The sequence below is a fragment of the Scyliorhinus torazame genome, chromosome 2 (genome assembly GCF_047496885.1).
Source record: "Scyliorhinus torazame isolate Kashiwa2021f chromosome 2, sScyTor2.1, whole genome shotgun sequence".
Lineage (NCBI taxonomy): Eukaryota > Metazoa > Chordata > Chondrichthyes > Carcharhiniformes > Scyliorhinidae > Scyliorhinus > Scyliorhinus torazame.
Window position 1 is genome coordinate 398,410,340 of NC_092708.1, and position 20,300 is coordinate 398,430,639.

A 20,300-nucleotide genomic window follows, 5' to 3' on the forward strand; every position below is an offset into this window, starting at 1 on the left:
GGGCAGACCCGTGGCCTTCTTCTCCCGTACCCTCCATGCTTCCGAAATCCGCCACTCCTCAGTAGAAAAGGAGGCCCAAGCCATAGTGGAAGCTGTGCGACATTGGAGGCATTACCTGGCCGGCAGGAGATTCACTCTCCTCACTGACCAACGGTCAGTGGCGTTCATGTTCGATAATGCACAGCGGGGCAAGATAAAAAATGACAAGTTCTTGCGGTGGAGGATCGAACTCTCCACCTACAACTACGAGATCTTGTATCGTCCCGGGAAGCTAAATGAACCTCCTGACGCCCTGTCCCGCGGCACATGTGCCACCGCACAGGTGGACTGCCTCCGAGCCCTCCACGAGGACCTCTGCCACCCAGGGGTCACTCGCATTTTCCATTTTGTCAAGACCCGCAATCTGCCCTACTCCATCGAGGAGGTCAGGACAGTCACCAGGAACTGCCAAATCTGCGCGGAGTGCAAACCACACTTCTACCGGCCAGAGAAAGCGCACCTGATAAAGGCTTCCCGTCCCTTTGAACGCCTCAGCATGGACTTCAAAGGCCCCCTCCCCTCCACCGACTGCAACACGTACTTCCTGAACGTGATTGACGAGTACTCCCGGTTCCCATTCGCCATCCCCTGCCCCGACATGACCGCAACCACCGTCATCAAGGCCCTCCATAGCATCTTTGCACTGTTCGGGTTCCCCGCTTACATACACAGTGATAGGGGGTCCTCCTTTATGAGCGACGAACTGCGTCAAGGGCATTGCCTCGAGCAGGACGACCAGTTACAACTCCCGGGGTAAAGGACAGGTAGAGAGGTCTGGAAGACCATCCTACTGGCCCTACGGTCCAGGAACCTCTCAGTCTCCCGCTGGCAGGAAGTCCTCCTGGATGCCCTCCACTCCATCCGGTCACTGCTTTGTACGACCACCAATCAGACACCTCACAAACGTCTCCTTGTCTTCCCCAGGAAGTCCTCCTCTGGGACCTCGCTCCCGACCTGGCTGGCAGCACCTGGACCCATCCTGCTCCGAAAACACGTGCGAGCACACAAGTCGGACCCGTTGGTCGAGAGGGTCCATCTGCTCCATGCTAACCCCCAGTACGCCTACGTGGCGTACCCCGACGGCTGACAAGATTATCATAAATCATAGATTATCATAGAATTTACAGTGCAGAAGGAGGCCATTCGGCCCATCGAGTCTGCACCGGCTCTTGGAAAGAGCACCCTACCCAAGGTCAACACCTCCACCCAACACTAAGGGCAATTTTGGACACTAAGGGCAATTTATCATGGCCAATCCACCTAACCTGCACATCTTTGGAATGTGGGAGGAAACCGGAGCACCCGGAGGAAACCCACGCACACACGGGGAGGATGTGCAGACTCCGCACAGACAGTGATTAAAGCCGGAATCGAACCTGGGATCCTGGAGCTGTGAAGCAATTGTGCTATCCACAAGGCTACCGTGCTGCCCCTGAGATACGGTCTCCCTAGGGGACCTGGCGCCCGCCGGAACCCCACGCACATTCCAGCCACCAGTCCCACCCTCCCCTCCACCGCAGCACCTTACAGGAGGATCGGTCCTTCCGCCGCCCCCATCTAGGCCCCCCCCCACCCACCGACGCCCCCCGCAGGCGCTCCCTTCCCAGGTCATCCGTTTTCCCCACCAGCGGCGTCTAGGGGTGACGAAGCTGCCATGGAGATCGAAGCCATGCTCCCGGAGTCACAGACGCCCGAGCCTCCACCGGAGTCACCACCGAGGCTCCGACGATCACAGAGGACGACCAGGGCCCCCGATCGACTGATTGCTTCATTTTAACTGTAATCTGTAAATATAAACCATCAAATGTACACAGCTACCAGACTTGTAAATAGCTACTAAACACTGTACGGAGGTATTACGGTACCTCCATAACTAATTATACCATGTTGCCATGTTTTGTAGTTTCTGGCCACCACCGCCGCCGGACTCTTTTTTAACAGGGGGTGAATGTGGTATTATAGGTATTACGGTACCTGATAGGCTGAAGCACCATTGGTGGAAACTGTATGCTTCCTATTGGTTAGAATGTATGGTAGCTCCGCTCTGCTAGGCGGGGTATAAGAACCCGTGCCGCCCCAGCAGCCCTCATTCTGTACCTGAGCTGCTGGGGGAAACATCTAGCTTATTAAAGCCTTCAATTTGACTACAACCTCGCTTTAGTGGTCATTGATCATGCGTCAGTTAGGTAGTTGTCAATTGGAGCTGTTGCCGTGAAGGGGGCCTTATCAACAGTGTTAAGGCCAAAAGAGGCCTTTACCTTTAGGCATTAACCCTTGGTCAAGGGCAATCTGTTTCACACCGGCTTCCCGTGGTTGAGCAATGGAAGATTTTGATTCTCACCTCCAACAGCACGAGCTCCCGTCCACCCACGCTCTCTCCCAGGCTTTCCGAACACTGCTCCGCCCACTCTTCCATCTGCGAGCCTCTCTCGGTTAGATCCTGCCACAGACTCAGGGCGAGCTTCAGGTTGCAGCTGTAAGTATCCAGCCTCTCCGACACCTGCCAGGAGACACAGGCTCAGTTATAGTTGTCCAAACCAGATCCTGTACTTACCAGGGCCCCTCTGTGATTGGGCCTCATCGGCGGAGAGTGATGCAACCTGGGTCTGGGTTTCCCAATGCACTTCTCTGACCGGCAACCCTCTCTGTTGGCGTCGCCAGTTTGCCACAGTATCTGTGCCAAACACAGATCCCCACCCCCACCCCCCCCGCCTTTGCTGTTTGTAGCGTTAATAGTGAATGGGAAAATCAGGCTGTTTTCCGGTAATATGGTTACCAAGAAAGTGTGATGGGCAATGTGTTGCAGGAGGTAAGTGCGACACTTAAGGTACCATTGTGGTATTGTCACTGGACTAGAAATCTAGAGACCTGGGGTAGTGTTCTGGTTCGAATCCCACCCTGGTGGATGGTGACGACCATGAAACTATTGTCGTAAAAACCCATCGGGTTCACTAAAGTCCTTCAGGGAAGGAAATCTGCCGCCCTTACCCGGTCTGGCCTACGTTTGACTCCAGACCCACAGCAATGTGGTTGACTCTTAACCTCCCTCTGAAATGGCCTCGCAAGCCACTCCGTTCAAGGAGAGTAATTAGGGATGGCAATAAACACTGGCTCAATCAGGAATGCCCGCACGCAGGACATCCGCGCTATTCGCAAGATGTTTGATTTCATAAATTTTGAAGAGGTTTGGTAGAGTCGAGAAGATGTGGGATAAGGGCAGCACGGTAGCATTGTGGATAGCACAATTGCTTCACAGCACCAGGGTCCCAGGTTCGATTCCGGCTTGGGTCACTGTCTGTGCGGAGCCTGCACGTTCTCCCCGTGTCTGCGTGGGTTTCCTCCGGGTGCTCCGGTTTCCTCCCACAGTCCAAAGATGTGCAGGTTAGGTGGATTGGCCATGATAAATTGCCCTTAGTGTCCAAAATTGTCCTTAGTGTTGGGTGGGGTTACTGGGTTATGGGGATAGGGTGGAGGTGTTGACCTTGGGTAGGGTGCTCTTTCCAAGAGCCGGTGCAGACTCGATGGGCCGAATGGCCTCCTTCTGCACTGTAAATTCTATGATAGTCTAAGCCAGGATCTCCACTTCACCCGAGGAAGGAGCGGCGCTCCGAAAGCTAGTGATTCAAATAAAGCTCCTGCTGATTGGGTGTATGAGCGAGTGTGAAGGGCGTGGAGTCTAAACGCTGGTGGACCCTGGGTCACTGTCCGTGTGGAATTTGCACATTCTCCCCGTGTCTGTGTGGGTCTCACCCCACAACTCTCCCCGTGTCTGTGTGGGTCTCACCCCCACAACTCTCCCCGTGTCTGCCTGGGTCTCACCCCCACAACTCTCCCCGTGTCTGTGTGGGTCTCACCCCCACAACTCTCCCCGTGTCTGCCTGGCTCTCACCCCCACAACCCTCCCCGTGTCTGTGTGGCTCTCACCCCCACAACTCTCCCCGTGTCTGTGTGGGTCTCACCCCCACAACTCTCCCCGTGTCTGTGTGGGTCTCACCCCCACAACTCTCCCCGTGTCTGTGTGGGTCTCACCCCCACAACTCTCCCCGTGTCTGTGTGGGTCTCACCCCCACAACTCTCCCCGTGTCTGCGTGGGTCTCACCCCCACAACCCTCCCCGTGTCTGTGTGGGTCTCACCCCCACAACTCTCCCAGTGTCTGTATGGGTCTCACCCCCACAACTCTCCCAGTGTCTGTGTGGGTCTCACCCCACAACTCTCCCCGTGTCTGTGTGGCTCTCACCCCCACAACTCTCCCCGTGTCTGCCTGGGTCTCACCCCACACAACTCTCCCCGTGTCTGTGTGGGTCTCACCCTCACAACTCTCCCCGTGTCTGCGTGGCTCTCACCCCCACAACTCTCCCAGTGTCTGTATGGGTCTCACCCCCACAACTCTCCCAGTGTCTGTGTGGGTCTCACCCCACAACTCTCCCCGTGTCTGTGTGGCTCTCACCCCCACAACTCTCCCCGTGTCTGCCTGGGTCTCACCCCACACAACTCTCCCCGTGTCTGCGTGGGTCTCACCCCCACAACTCTCCCCGTGTCTGCCTGGGTCTCACCCCCACTGCTCTCCCCGTGTCTGCGTGGGTCTCACCCCCACAACTCTCCCCGTGTCTGCCTGGGTCTCACCCCACAACTCTCCCCGTGTCTGCGTGGGTCTCACCCCCACAACTCTCCCCGTGTCTGCCTGGGTCTCACCCCCACAACCCTCCCTGTGTCTGCGTGGGTCTCACCCCACAACTCTCCCCGTGTCTGCGTGGGCCTCACCCCCACTGCTCTCCCCGTGTCTGCCTGGCTCTCACCCTCACAACTCTCCCCGTGTCTGCGTGGGTCTCACCCCACAACTCTCCCCGTGTCTGCGTGGGTCTCACCCCACAACCCTCCCCGTGTCTGCGTGGGTCTCACCCCCACAACTCTCCCCGTGTCTGCGTGGGTCTCACCCCCACAACCCAAAGATGTGCAGCGTAGGTGGATTGGCCACGCTAAATTGCCCCTTAATTGGAAACAAATTTGGGTACTCTAAATTTATTTTGAAATATAAACGCTGGTGGGGACATGCTGTTTCTGTGCTGCTGGCTTCATGTCATTTCATGCAATTTATTATTGGCCAATTTCTCACGGTTGTGGGCACATGTATTGATTTAAACGTTTCCCCCACCCTGCCTGGTCACACAGATGAAGGGGAGATGGGACGAGGGTAGGAACACGTTAACAAAGCCTATTTACAGTAGGACCAGCCACTCTGATGTAAACTAATTCTGCGCTTCCGATAAATAAACCATGAAAAAGTTGTCAAATGGTCATCAAATCCTAACCTGGGAGGACAGCTGCTGCCTTTATATGGTCAGGGCCGATATGTGTCTGCACTCCCACACCGGGGTAGTTGTCCCTTCGCCGTCCTGATGATCATTCAGAATAGCCAATAAGTGCCAGCTTTGTCAACAAGGCTCACATCCTGAGAGCAAATATATAAAGAAACCCCCTCTAGCCCCTTTCTCCTCAATCAGAGGTGGTTCATACAATCATAGAATTTACAGTGAGGCCATTCACCCCATCGAGTCTGCATCGGCTCTTGGAAAGAGCGCCCTACTTAAGCCCACGCCTCCACCCTATCCCCATAACCCAGTGACCCCACCCAACACCAAGGGCAATTTTGGACACTATGGGCAATTTATCACGGCCAATCCACTCAACCGGCACATCTTTGGACTGTGTGAGGAAACCGGAGCACCCGGAGGAAACCCACGCACACACGGGGAGGATGTGCAGACTCCGCACAGACAGTGACCCAAGCCGGGAATCGAACCTGGGACCCTGGAGCTGTGAGGCAGCAGTGCTACCGTGCTGGCCAGGTTGACTGGGGAGAGGAGAGACATTGAGCAAGGCTGGAGTCCCATTGCTAAAACCCCTCGAAGGAAAGGTTCCAGCTGTGTTGCTACGGCAGATTTCCAGCCTGCATCTGCAGTTACTCACATCCAACCATGTATCCAACAGTTCATCCGCCTCGCTCTGGAATGGTAAGGACCCACAATCTAGAATTTTCCTCAGCTCTGACTGAAGGTGGCAACAGATCTTTCTCAATTCATCCACTTTCTCCTGTTGGTTGCTGAATTCTAGTTTGACTTCATCAATCTGAAAACAAATTTTTCAAAGGCCACATTCGGCCGTGAGGTAATTTGGATGTTAATACATAGAAAAATAGAACAAATAGGAACAGGAGGACGCATTTGGCCTTTCAAGCCGGCTCCACCATTCATTATGATCATAGAAAGAAGTCTCACACACCAGGTTAAAGTCCAACAGGTTTATTTGAATCACTAGCTTTGGGAGAGCAGCTCCTTCCTCAGGTGAAGTGGAGTCAGGTTCACAATCACAGCGTATATATAATCCCCCACTCCACTCACGCTGCTTGTTCCTGCAAAGACTTGTTGAGCTGTAAAGACTCTCACTCCAACCTTTCGTCACATTCCAATAGTAATTATCTTGTAATTGGGACTCTCCTCTATACGCTGTGATTGGGAACCTGACTCCACCTGAGGAAGGAGCAGCGCTCCGAAAGCTAGTGTTTGAAACAAACCTGTTGGACTTTATCCTGGTGTTGTCAGACTTCTTACTGTGCTCACCCCAGAGTTTTTCGAGGAGGTCACTAAGATGATTGATGCAGGTAGGGCAGTAGATGTTGTCTATATGGACTTCAGTAAGGCCTTTGACAAGGTCCCTCATGGTAGACTAGTACAAAAGGTGAAGTCACATGGGATCAGGGGTGAACTGGCAAGGTGGATACAGAACTGGCTAGGTCATAGAAGGCAGAGGGTAGCAATGGAAGGATGCTTTTCTAATTGGAGGGCTGTGACCAGTGGTGTTCCACAGGGATCAGTGCTGGGACCTTTGCTCTTTGTAGTATATATAAATGATTTGGAGGAAAATGTAACTGGTCTGATTAGTAAGTTTGCAGACGACACAAAGGTTGGTGGAATTGCAGATAGCGATGAGGACTGTCTGAGGATACAGCAGGATTTAGATTGTCTGGAGACTTGGGCGGAGAGATGGCAGATGGAGTTTAATCCGGACAAATGTGAGGTAATGCATTTTGGAAGGGCTAATGCAGGTAGGGAATATACAGTGAATGGTAGAACCCTCAAGAGTATTGAAAGTCAAAGAGATCTAGGAGTACAGGTCCACAGGTCATTGAAAGGGGCAACACAGGTGGAGAAGGTAGTCAAGAAGGCATACGGCATGCTTGCCTTCATTGGCCGGGGCATTGAGTATAAGAATTGGCAAGTCATGTTGCAGCTGTATAGAACCTTAGTTAGGCCACACTTGGAGTATAGTGTTCAATTCTGGTCGCCACACTACCAGAAGGATGTGGAGGCTTTAGAGAGGGTGCAGAAGAGATTTACCAGAATGTTGCCTGGTATGGAGGGCATAAGCTATGAGGAGCGATTGAATAAACTCGGTTTGTTCTCACTGGAACGAAGGAGGTTGAGGGGCGACCTGATAGAGGTATACAAAATTATGAGGGGCATAGACAGAGTGGATAGTCAGAGGCTTTTCCCCAGGGTAGAGGGGTCAATTACTAGGGGGCATAGGTTTAAGGTGAGAGGGGCAAGGTTTAGAGTAGATGTACGAGGCAAGTTTTTTACGCAGAGGGTAGTGGGTGCCTGGAACTCACTACCGGAGGAGGTAGTGGAAGCAGGGACGATAGGGACATTTAAGGGGCATCTTGACAAATATATGAATGGGATGGGAATAGAAGGATACGGACCCAGGAAGTGTAGAAGATTGTAGTTTAGTCGGGCAGTATGGTCGGCACGGGCTTGGAGGGCCGAAGGGCCTGTTCCTGTGCTGTACATTTCTTTGTTCTTTGTTCTTTAGTCCAACTCCGGCATCTCCACATCATTATTATCATGGCTGATCATCCAACTCAATAGACTAATCCCGCTTTCCCCCATATCCTTTGATCCCCTTCGCCCTAAGGGCTGTATCTAACTGCTTCTTGAGAACATACATGCAGGGGTTCTCCGTTGCCTGACGCCGATATCGTAATCGGCGATCGGGCGGAGAATGGCCTCCGACTCCCAAATTGGGGCCGGCGCCAGTTTGACGCCGGTCAGCCACGCTCCGGCCCCCTGGAAGTGACGTAATCGCGTCGCGCGGCGTTGCAATCCCGTTGGCACGTCATCGGAAGGCCCTCCCGCGATGCTCCCGATGGGCCGAGATCCCGACCGCGCGGGACACGTGTGTTGTCAGCGGTCAGGAACCCCGCGTGGCGGCTGCGGACTGTGCCCAGCGCCGGCACACTCGGCCGGGATCCATGCCGCTGGCCGGGGGGGGGGCTTCCACGAGGGCTGGGGTGACTGGTGGGGGATGGGCCATCTCCCTCTCCTACATTATAGCCATTCAGATAATAATAATAATCTTTATTGTCACAAGTAGGCTTTTTCTAATTTAGAGTTCCCAATTATTTATTTTTTCAACTAAGGGGCAATGTGGGGGGGGCCAAACCACCTAACTTTGGGTTGTGGGGGTGAGAACCAAGCAGACACTGGGAGAATGTGCAAACTCCACACGGACTTCACAAGTATTCTTACATTAACACTGCAATGAAGTTACTGTGAAAAGCCCCTAGTCACCACATTCCGGCACCTGTTCGTGTACACAGAGGGAGAATTCAGAATGTCCAATTCACCTAACAGCACGTCTTTCGGGACTTGTGGGAGGAAACCGGAGCACCCGGAGGAAACCCACGCAGACACGGGGAGAACGTGCAAACTCCACACAGACAGTGACCCAGCGGGGAATCGAACCTGGGACCCTGGAACTGAGCAATATCGACAACAATACAAATACATGGGGCGAGCGGCCGCGCGTACACGGCCTCGTCCCGCCGGTGCTGTCCGCGCCTGGTCACTGCCGGCGGGTACTTGTCGCGAAGGCTTGGGGGGCGGCCTGTGGGGGGGGAGGGGGGCTTCGTTCCCGGGGGGGGGGGCCTCCGATGGGGTCTGGCCCGCGATCGGGGCTCATTGATCGGCGAGCCGGCCTCTCCCCCCCCCCCGGGCCTAGTTCCTTGCACGACCAGCCCCAGAACCCCGGCACCATGTTGGTGAGGGGCCCGAGCGCTCCGCGAGGTTACTGCGCATGCGTCGGTTGCCACCTCCGCCACTGCGCATGTCATCGTTCGTGCCAGGATCTGCGGCTGGAGTGTCGCGGACCACTCCAGCGCCGTGCTGGCCCCCTGTAGGGGCCAGAATTCGACGTGGCAGCGGCCTGTTCACGCCGTGCGACGGCATGGACACACTGCCTCCATTTCGGAGAATCCCACCCACGAGCTCTCCAACTGAAGCCCATCCCTTTAGAATTTCTCTCATCTGGCTTTTTAAATCACTGTGATTTTAGAGACACTTACATGACTCAATACTCTCTGTAGCTTTTCTTTGTGGATGTAAGATGATCTTCCTGGGATGACATCCTCTCCTTTCTGAATTGTCAATGCCAGTTCCTTTTTGTAGTTTTGAAACTCCCTCAGGAACGCCACCAACACACAGCACTGATCCTGCCTGAGGATGAAACACTGAATATTATCACAGGAAAACACACGTTATCATTCAGCAAAACCCTTCCTGGGTAAATGAAAAGATATCACAGAGAAATAGATCAGATGCCTGGGAGGTTATCGCACAGAGGTTCAGAGCGGAATGTATTTTGGGTGAAAAGAACCTGGGGAAAGAGAATGGAAGGAACAACTGCAATTATTCAGGAAATAGTTCCATATTCTCTCTCCACATAGCCCTGTATCAATCCCAAACTAATCCCACTGCCCCGCTCTCCCCCCATAGCCCCGTATCAATCCCACTGCCCCACTCTCTCCCCATAGCCTTGTATCAATCCCAAACAAATCCCACTGTCCCGCTCTCTCCCCATAGCCCCGTATCAATCCCACTGCCCCACTCTCTCCCCATAGCCCCGTATCAATCCCACTGCCCCACTTTCTCCCCATAGCCTTGTATCGATCCCAAACTAATCCCACTGCCCCGCTCTCTCCCCCTAGCCTTGTATCGATCCCAAACTAATCCCACTGCCCCGCTCTCTCCCCATAGCCCTGTATCAATCCCAAACTAATCCCACTGCCCCGCTCTCTCCCCATAGCCCTGTATCAATTCAAACTAATCCCACTGCCCCGCTCTCTCCCCATAGCCCTGTATCAATCCCAAACTAATCCCACTGCCCCGCTCTCCCCCCATAGCCCCGTATCAATCCCACTGCCCCACTCTCTCCCCATAGCCTTGTATCAATCCCAAACAAATCCCACTGTCCCGCTCTCTCCCCATAGCCCCGTATCAATCCCACTGCCCCACTCTCTCCCCATAGCCCCGTATCAATCCCACTGCCCCACTTTCTCCCCATAGCCTTGTATCGATCCCAAACTAATCCCACTGCCCCGCTCTCTCCCCATAGCCTTGTATCGATCCCAAACTAATCCCACTGCCCCGCTCTCTCCCCATAGCCCTGTATCAATCCCAAACTAATCCCACTGCCCCACTCTCTCCCCATAGCCCTGTATCAATCCCAAACTAATCCCACTGCCCCGCTCTCTCCCCATAGCCTTGTATCGATCCCAAACTAATCCCACTGCCCCGCCCTCTCCCTATAGCCCTGTATCAATCCCAAACTAATCCCACTGCCCCGCTCTCTCCCCATAGCCCTGTATCAATCCCCAAACTAATCCCACTGCCCCACTCTCTCCCCATAGCCCTGTATCAATTCAAACTAATCCCACTGTCCCACTCTCTCCCCATAGCCCTGTATCAATCCCAAACTAATCCCACTGCCCCGCTCTCTCCCCATAGCCTTGTATCGATCCCAAACTAATCCCACTGCCCCACTCTCTCCCTATAGCCCTGTATCAATCCCAAACTAATCCCACTGCCCCGCTCTCTCCCCATAGCCCTGTATCAATCCCAAACTAATCCCACTGCCCCACTCTCTCCCCATAGCCCTGTATCAATCCCAAACTAATCCCACTGCCCCGCTCTCTCCCCATAGCCTTGTATCGATCCCAAACTAATCCCACTGCCCCGCTCTCTCCCCATAGCCCTGTATCAATCCCAAACTAATCCCACTGCCCCGCTCTCTCCCCATAGCCCTGTATCAATCCCCAAACTAATCCCACTGCCCCGCTCTCTCCCCATAGCCCTGTATCAATCCCAAACTAATCCCACTGCCCCGCTCTCTCCCCATAGACCTGTATCAATCCCAAACTAATACCACTGCCCCGCTCTCTCCCCATAGACCTGTATCAATCCCAAACTAATCCCACTGCCCCGCTCTCTCCCCATAGCCCTGTATCAATCTTAAACTAATCCCACTGCCCCGCACTCTCCCCATAGCCCTGTATCAATCCAAAACTAATCCCACTGCCCTGCTCTCTCCCCATAGCCTTGTATCGATCCCAAACTAATCCCACTGCCCCACTCTCTCCCCACAGCCCTGTATCAATCCCCAAACTAATCCCACTGCCCCACTCTCTCCCCATAGCCCTGTATCAATCCCAAACTCATCCCACTGCCCCGCTCTCTCCCCATAGCTCTGTATCAATCCCACTGCCCCGCTCTCTCCCCATAGCCCTGTATCAATTCCAAACTCATCCCACTGCCCCACTCTCTCCCCATAGCCCTGTAACAATCCCCAAACTAATCCCACTGACCCGCTCTCTCCCCATAGCCCTGTATCAATCCCCAAACTAATCCCACTGCCCCACTCTCTCCCCATAGCCTGTATCAATCCCAAACTAATCCCACAGCCCCACTCTCTCCCCATAGCCCTGTATCAATCCCCAAACTAATCCCACTGCCCCACTCTCTCCCCATAGCCCTGTATCAATCCCAAACTAATCCCACTGCCCCACTCTCTCCCCATAGCCCTGTATCAATCCCAAACTAATCCCACTGCCCCTCTCTCTCCCCATAGCCCTGTATCAATCCCAAACTAATCCCACTGCCCCGCTCTCTCCCCATAGCCCTGTATCAATCCCACTGCCCAACTCTCTCCCCATAGCCCTGTATCAATCCCAAACTAATCCCACTGCCCCACTCTCTCCCCATAGCCCTGTATCAATCCCAAACTAATCCCACTGCCCCACTCTCTCCCCATAGCCCTGTATCAATCCCAAACTAATCCCACTGCCCCTCTCTCTCCCCATAGCCCTGTATCAATCCCAAACTAATCCCACTGCCCCACTCTCTCCCCATAGCCCTGTATCAATCCCAAACTAATCCCACTGCCCCACTCTCTCCCCACAGCCCTGTATCAATCCCAAACTAATCCCACTGCCCCTCTCTCTCCCCATAGCCCTGTATCAATCCCAAACTAATCCCACTGCCCCACTCTCTCCCCATAGCCCTGTATCAATCCCAAACTAATCCCACTGTCCCACTCTCTCCCCATAGCCCTGTATCAATCCCAAACTAATCCCACTGTCCCACTCTCTCCCCATAGCCCTGTATCAATCCCAAACTAATCCCACTGTCCCACTCTCTCCCCATAGCCTGTATCAATCCCAAACTAATCCCACTGCCCCTACAATTAACCCAATTAATTTACAATTAGCAGCATTATTTGCAGTATTAATCCAGTTCCATTGTGAAAGTTCCTGTTGAATTTACCTCCCTCGCCCTTTCCAGCTGCACCTGGGTGGACACAGGGATAAAGGCAGAAACTACAGGCTCGTCAGAAATAGTAATAATAAGCTTTATAGTCACAAGTAGGCTTACATTAACGCTGCAATGAAGTTACTGTGAAAAGCCCCTAGTCAGCACATTCCGGCGCCTGTTCGGGTCACAGAGGGAGAATTCAGAATGTCCAATTCACCTGACAGCGCGTCTTTCGGGACTTGTGGGAGGAAACCGGAGCACCCGGAGGAAACCCACGCAGACACGGGGAGAACGTGCAGACTCCGCACAGACAGTGACCCAAGCCGGGAATCGAACCTGGGACCCTGGAGCTGTGAAGCAACAGTGCTAACCACTGTGCTACCCTGCCACCTTGAATCACACTAACCTCAGTGGTGGGGAAACTATTGGAAGCAATTCTGAGAGTCAGATTTAATCTGCATTCCGAGAGGCCGAGATTAATCAGGAACAGTCAGCGTGGGTTTGTTAAGGGGAGGTCACGTCTGACCAACTTGATTGAGTTTTTCGAAGAGGTGACCAGGTGTGTAGGTGAGGGCAATGTATTTAACATAGTCTACTTGGACTTCAGCAAGGCTTTTGATAAGGTTCCATATGGGAGACTGATAGCGAAGGTAAGAGCCCATGGGATCCAAGGAAATTTGGAAAATTGTCTGAGTGGCAGGAAGCAGAGGGTGATGGCCGAGGGATGTTTTTCTAACTGGAAGCCTGTGTCCAGTGGGGTCCTGCAGGGATCAGTGTTGGGCCCTTGCTGTTTGTAGGTTGTATAAATGATTTAGATATTGTAATGAACGGTTACTGTTACACTGTACCCTTGTCATCATGTAAGGTGATGTCCCCTTTAAGACCGGGCTTGGAACCCTGGGGAACTCCGCCTCCGGCTCCGCCCATCTGGGAGCCGTATATAAGGGGCCGCCTTGTGGGCGCCTTGGCTGTTAGCACACGTCTCAGCACCAGTCTAATTCTTAGTCTATTAAAGCCTTCTTTACCGTTTACACTCGAAGCGTCGTTATTGAGGGTACCACAGTTTAATAAACTAAACTACATCAGGATGGACGCAGGCCTAAAACCAGAGAAGCTCAACCTAGAAGCACGGACACCGGAGGCAAAGGAAATTTTTAAATACTGGCTCCGATGTTTCGAGGCCTACCTGGACTCCGCAGAGACTCCCATCCTGGGGCCACGCAAGCTGCGCCTACTCCACGCCCGGGTGAGTCACAGAATCTCCGCCACGCTCGAAAAGGCGGTCGAGCTACTCCGCAAGCGGTTCGTCAAACCTATCAACGAGGTGCACGCCAGGCATCTGCTCTCTACCTGCCGGCAGCGCTCGGGGGAATCGCTAGACGAATTCGTCGAAAAACTCACCACGCTTGCCAGGCACTGTGACCACCAGGACCAGAAACCCATATGAACCTGCACATCAGAGACGCTTTCGTGTCCGGCATCTGCTCGACCTACATCCGGCAGCGGCTGCTCGAAAACGGGGCAAAAGACCTCCTGGAGACGCTAACGCTCGCCTCCTCGCTGGAGGTGGCCCGACATAACTTGGGTATGTACCCCGCGGACTCTGCGAGTTCCCCCCGGACTTCCTCAGACTCAGCCATATTACAGGCCTGTGCCACGCGGCAACCCGCTCATCATGGGGGCACACCGTGCTACTTCTGCGGGCAGGGCCAGCACCCACGCTCACGCTGCCCAGCCCGCTCCGCGATCTGCAGTGACTGCGGGAAGAAGGGGCATTTTGCGAGTGTCTGCCTGGCCAGACCCAGGGGCCAGAAGAACAAAGAACAGCTGGCCCGAAAATCAGGCTCTCAGGCCCTCAGGCCTCGCAATGCGGCTGCGCACCGACCTGACACACCCCTTTCTGACACGTCATCAGCCTCGTGCGAATCATGGGAGCGGCCATCTTGTCAGCGGCCATCTTCTCGACCCGACACGCGCTGCCATTTTACGAGTCCGATTCGGCTAAGGACTCGGACTACCCCCGACTGGGTGCGATCACCCTCGACCAAACTCGGCCAAAACACCTGCAGAACTCTATGATGCAGGTCCAGGTCAACGGGCGCGACACTGCATGCCTCTTCGACTGCGGGAGCACGGAGAGCTTTATCCATCCTGAAACGGTCAGGCGCTGCTCCTTGCGCACCCATCCCACATCCCAAACCATAGCCCTCGCATCCGGGTCCCACTTGGTACAAATCACGGGGTACTGTATCGCGGATCTCTCGATCCAGGGCGCCAAGTACACCCGTTTCAAATTTTATGTCCTCCCTCACCTCTGTGCCCCCCTGCTGCTCGGACTGGATTTCCAGTGCAGCCACCGAAGCCTGACACTGAAGTTCGGAGGATCCTTGCCCCCCCCTCACGGTATGCAGCCTTGCGACACTGAAAGTCGCTCCCCCCTCGCTATTCGCGAACCTCACTCCCGATTGTGAGCCCGTCGCCACCAGGAGCCGGCAGTACAGTGCCCAAGATATGACTTTTAACAAGTCAGAGGTCCAGCGTTTACTGGGAGAGGGGGTCATCGAGGCTAGCAACAGCCCCTGGAGAGCACAAGTGGTGCTAGTCCGGTCCGAGGATAAGGAACGGATGGTCGTGGATTATAGCCAGACCATAAACCGATTCACACAGCTTGATGCGTACCCCCTTCCTCGCATCGCGGAAATGGTGAATGGTCAAACTCAGAAAGATAATAGACAGGACCTCTAGGGTTGTAATCTCGGGATTACTCCCTGTGCCATGTGCCAGTGAGGCTAGAAATAGGAAGATAGAGCAGCTAAACACGTGGCTAAACAGCTGGTGTAGGAGGGAGGGTTTCCGTTATCTGGACCACTGGGAGCTCTTCCGGGGCAGGTGTGACCTATATAAGAAGGACGGGTTATCTAAACTGGAGAGGCATAAATATCCTGGCCGCGAGGTTTGCTAGTGTCACACGGGAGGGTTTAAACTAGTATGGCAGGGGGGTGGGCACGGGAGCAATAGGTCAGAAGGTGAGAGCATTGAGGGAGAACTAGGGAATAGGGATAGTGGGGCTCTGAGGCTGAGCAGACAGGGAGAAGTTGCTGAACACAGCGGGTCTGGTGGCCTGAAGTGCATATGTTTTAATGCAAGAAGTATTACGGGTAAGGCAGATGAACTTAGAGCTTGGGTTAGTACTTGGAACTATGATGTTGTTGCCATTACAGAGACCTGGTTGAGGGAAGGGCAGGATTGGCAGCTAAACGTTCCAGGATTTAGATGTTTCAGGCGGGATAGAGGGGGATGTAAAAGGGGAGGCGGAGTTGCGCTACTGGTTAGGGAGAATCTCACAGCTGTACTGCGGGTGGACACCTCAGAGGGCAGTGAGGCTATATGGGTAGAGATCAGGAATAAGAAGGGTGCAGTCACAATGTTGGGGGTTTACTACAGGCCTCCCAACAGCCAGCGGGAAATAGAGGAGCAGATAGGGAGACAGATTTTGGAAAAGAGTAAAAACAACAGGGTTGTGGTTATGGGAGACTTCAACTTCCCCAATATTGACTGGGACTCACTTAGTGCCAGGGGCTTAGACGGGGCGGAGTTTGTAAGGAGCATCCAGGAGGGCTTCTTAAAACAATATGTAGACAGTCCAACTAGGGAAGGGGCGGTAATGGACCTGGTATTGGGGAATGAGCCCGGCCAGGTGGTAGATGTTTCAGTAGGGGAGCATTTCGGTAACAGTGACCACAATTCAGTAAGTTTTAAAGTACTGGTGGACAAGGATAAGAGTGGTCCTAGGATGAATGTGCTAAATTGGGGGAAGGCTAATTATAACAATATTAAGCGGGAACTGAAGAACATAGATTGGGGGCGGATGTTTGAGGGCAAATCAACATCTGACATGTGGGAGGCTTTCAAGTGTCAGTTGAAAGGAATTCAGGACCGGCATGTTCCTGTGAGGAAGAAGGATAAATACGGCAATTTTCGGGAACCTTGGATAACGAGAGATATTGCAGGCCTCGTTAAAAAGAAAAAGAAGGCATTTGTCAGGGCTAAAAGGCTGGGAACAGACGAAGCCTGTGTGGAATATAAGGAAAGTAGGAAGGAACTTAAGCAAGGAGTCAGGAGGGCTAGGAGGGGTCACGAAAAGTCATTGGCAAATAGGGTTAAGGAAAATCCCAAGGCTTTTTACACGTACATAAAAAGCAAGAGGGTAGCCAGGGAAAGGGTTGGCCCACTGAAGGATAGGCAAGGGAATCTATGTGTGGAGCCAGAGGAAATGGGCGAAGTACTAAATGAATACTTTGCATCAGTATTCACCAAAGAGAAGAAATTGATAGATGTTGAGTCTGGAGAAGGGTGTGTAGATAGCCTGGGTCACATTGAGATCCAAAAAGACGAGGTGTTGGGTGTCTTAAAAAATATTAAGGTAGCTAAGTCCCCAGGGCCTGATGGGATCTACCCCAGAATACTGAAGGAGGCTGGAGAGGAAATTGCTGAGGCCTTGACAGAAATCTTTGGATCCTCACTGTCTTCAGGTGATGTCCCGGAGGACTGGAGAATAGCCAATGTTGTTCCTCTGTTTAAGAAGGGTAGCAAGGATAATCCTGGGAACTACAGGCCGGTGAGCCTTACTTCAGTGGTAGGGAAATTACTGGAGAGAATTCTTCGAGACAGGATCTACTCCCATTTGGAAGCAAATGGACGTATTAGTGAGAGGCAGCATGGTTTTGTGAAGGGGAGGTCGTGTCTCACTAACTTGATAGAGTTTTTCGAGGAGGTCACTAAGATGATTGATGCAGGTAGGGCAGTGGATGTTGTCTATATGGACTTCAGTAAGGCCTTTGACAATGTCCCTCATGGTAGACTAGTACAAAAGGTGAAGTCACACGGGATCAGGGGTGAGCTGGCAAGGTGGATACAGAACTGGCTAGGTCATAGAAGGCAGATAGCAATGGAAGGGTCCTTTTCTAATTGGAGGGCTGTGACCAGTGGTGTTCCGCAGGGATCAGTGCTGGGACCTTTGCTGGTTGTAGTATATATAAATGATTTGGAGGAAAATGTAACTGGTCTGATTAGTAAGTTTGCAGACAACACAAAGGTTGGTGGAATTGCGGATAGCGATGAGGACTGTCAGAGGATATAGCAGGATTTAGATTGTTTGGAGACTTGGGCGGAGAGATGGCAGATGGAGTTTAATCCGGACAAACGTGAGGTAATGCATTTTGGAAGGTCTAATGCAGGTAGGGAATATACAGTGAATGGTAGAACCCTCAAGAGTATTGAAAGTCAAAGAGATCTAGGAGTACAGGTCCACAGGTCACTGAAAGGGGCAACACAGGTGGAGAAGGTAGTCAAGAAGGCATACGGCATGCTTGCCTTCATTGGCCAGGGCATTGAGTATAAGAATTGGCAAGTCATGTTGCAGCTGTATAGAACCTTAGTTAGGCCACACTTGGAGTATAGTGTTCAATTCTGGTCGCCACACTACCAGAAGGATGTGGAGGCTTTAGAGAGGGTGCAGAAGAGATTTACCAGAATGTTGCCTGGTATGGACGGCATTAGCTATGAGGAGCGGTTGAATAAACTCGGTTTGTTCTCACTGGAACGAAGGAGGTTGAGGGGCGACCTGATAGAGGTCTACAAAGTTATGACGGGCATAGACAGAGTGGATAGTCAGAGGCTTTTCCCCAGGGTAGAGGGGTCAATTACTAGGGGGCATAGGTTTAAGGTGAGGGGGGCAAGGTTTAGAGAAGATGTACGAGGCAAGTGTTTTACGCAGAGGGTAGTGGGTGCCTGGAACTCGCTACCGGAGGAGGTAGTGGAAGCAGGGACGATAGTGACATTTAAGGGGCATCTTGACAAATACATGAATAGGATGGGAATCGAGGGATACGGACCCAGGAAGTGTAGAAGATTGTAGTTTAGTCGGGCAGCATGGTCGGCACGGGCTTGGAGGGCCGAAGGGCCTGTTCCTGTGCTGTACATTTCTTTGTTCTTTGTTCTTTGGGGGGACAGGATTGGGATGTATAAAATTATGAGGGGCACAGACAGAGTAGACAGGGAGAAACCTTTCCCCTTGGTGGAGGGGTCAATGACCAGGGGGCAGAGATTTAAGGTGAGGGGCAGGAGGTTTAGAGGGGATGTGAGGAATAACCTTTCACCCAGAGAGTGGGGGGAGTGTGGAACTCGCTGCCTGAAAGGGGGGTGGAGGCAGAGACCCTCAGAACATTTAAGTATTTAGATGTGTCATTGCGGTGCCAGGGCAGACACGGCTCTGGGCCCAGTACTGGGAAATAGGGTTAGAATAGTCAGGTGGTTGTTTCTGACCACCACAGACACGATGACCGAAGGGCCATTTCTGGGCTGGATATCACCAATAACGACGCTTCCAGATCGCAACATCTCGCTGTGTAAAACATTCTTCTCATTTCACCTCTGATTTTTTGCCAATTGCCTTATATCTGTGTGCTTGGTTACCGTGGAAACGGTTTCCCTGTATTCACCCTACAAAAACGTTTCCGGATTTTAACATCTCAATCAGATCTCTATTTAACCTTCTCTGCTCTAAGGAGCATTTCCAGATTCTTCCCTACAGCCGTGTGGCCATTGCAGTAAGCCCCGTCTGCACCCTCTGTGTCATGATATGCAAACATGCAGCCAATGAACACATAGAATAGGACACGCCCAATGGGCAGTCGGGACACTCAGGGGTGGTATCTCACTATAAAAGGGATGAGGCACTCACACCCCGCCTCTTTCCACAGACCAACATCTACAGAGTGAGACAGGGTGTATCCTCAGCATCACACCCCAGCACGTGGCTTAGAGCAAGTCTGGTTCAGTCAGACTGAGTTACTACATTTAGATTAGCAGAGAGTCGAACTCATTGAGAACTGTGCTAATAGTTCAATAAAACACATTGAACTCACTTCAAAGTCTGGAGCATCTTTTACTCAAAACTGCATCAAAGGCAGCTTGTGTTATTCCAAATGACATCACACAACACTCTGTAAGGCCGTGACACCCTTCCTAACTTATGCTGTACTGTTATTAGTATTGTTCCTGTTGCTTCACTTCAGGCCAAGGCTGTGTTTTATAAACCTCTTGGTTTTCTTACTCCATGTCTCTCTGGACTGAGCATTCACAAAGGGAGATAGTTGGAAATGGCCCACTCACCAATCATGAATGTTCCTCTCTGTCTCTTCCCAAATGTTCTCTGTTGCACGAAGCTCCTCCTGAGCGTCCCCACCGAGTGTGGAGCTCACCCCAGCCAGCTGCTCTGTCAGGTCCCGCAGCTCACCCAGCTTCATTGCTGTTGACTGCAGCTCCGTATTCAGATCATTCAGAGATCGCAGCCTGCACATCACAGAGTCACGATTAAATCAATCACCTTCCACAAAATGTAACAATCAAACCAGCGGGAGATTAGAAAGAAATTGTGCAAATTATGAAAGGTTTTAACTAAGTTAATGAGAAACTGTCTCCACTGGCAGGAGGCTCGATGACCAGAGGATCGTGAGAAAAGAGCCAGAGGTGACAGAAGGGAAAGGTGTTTAGGTAGTGAGTGGTTATGATTTGGAATGCACCGCCTGGTTTAGATAGTGAGTGGTTATGATTTA

General features: G+C 52.5%; 1 protein-coding gene across 2 annotated transcripts in view; it reads right to left on the bottom strand.

Annotated features, from left to right (window-relative positions):
- LOC140406132 (uncharacterized) overlaps nt 1–20,300 on the bottom strand; it is a 430,113-nt gene that overhangs the window by 229,458 nt on the left and 180,355 nt on the right. For both annotated transcript variants that reach the window (XM_072494284.1, XM_072494278.1), the window contains exons 17-20: nt 19,858–20,037; nt 9,441–9,591; nt 6,008–6,166; nt 2,381–2,539 (exon numbers count right to left, since the gene is read on the bottom strand). In XM_072494284.1, coding sequence (XP_072350385.1) covers nt 2,381–2,539; nt 6,008–6,166; nt 9,441–9,591; nt 19,858–20,037 — 649 coding nt within the window. The remainder of the gene's footprint in view (nt 1–2,380; nt 2,540–6,007; nt 6,167–9,440; nt 9,592–19,857; nt 20,038–20,300) is intronic.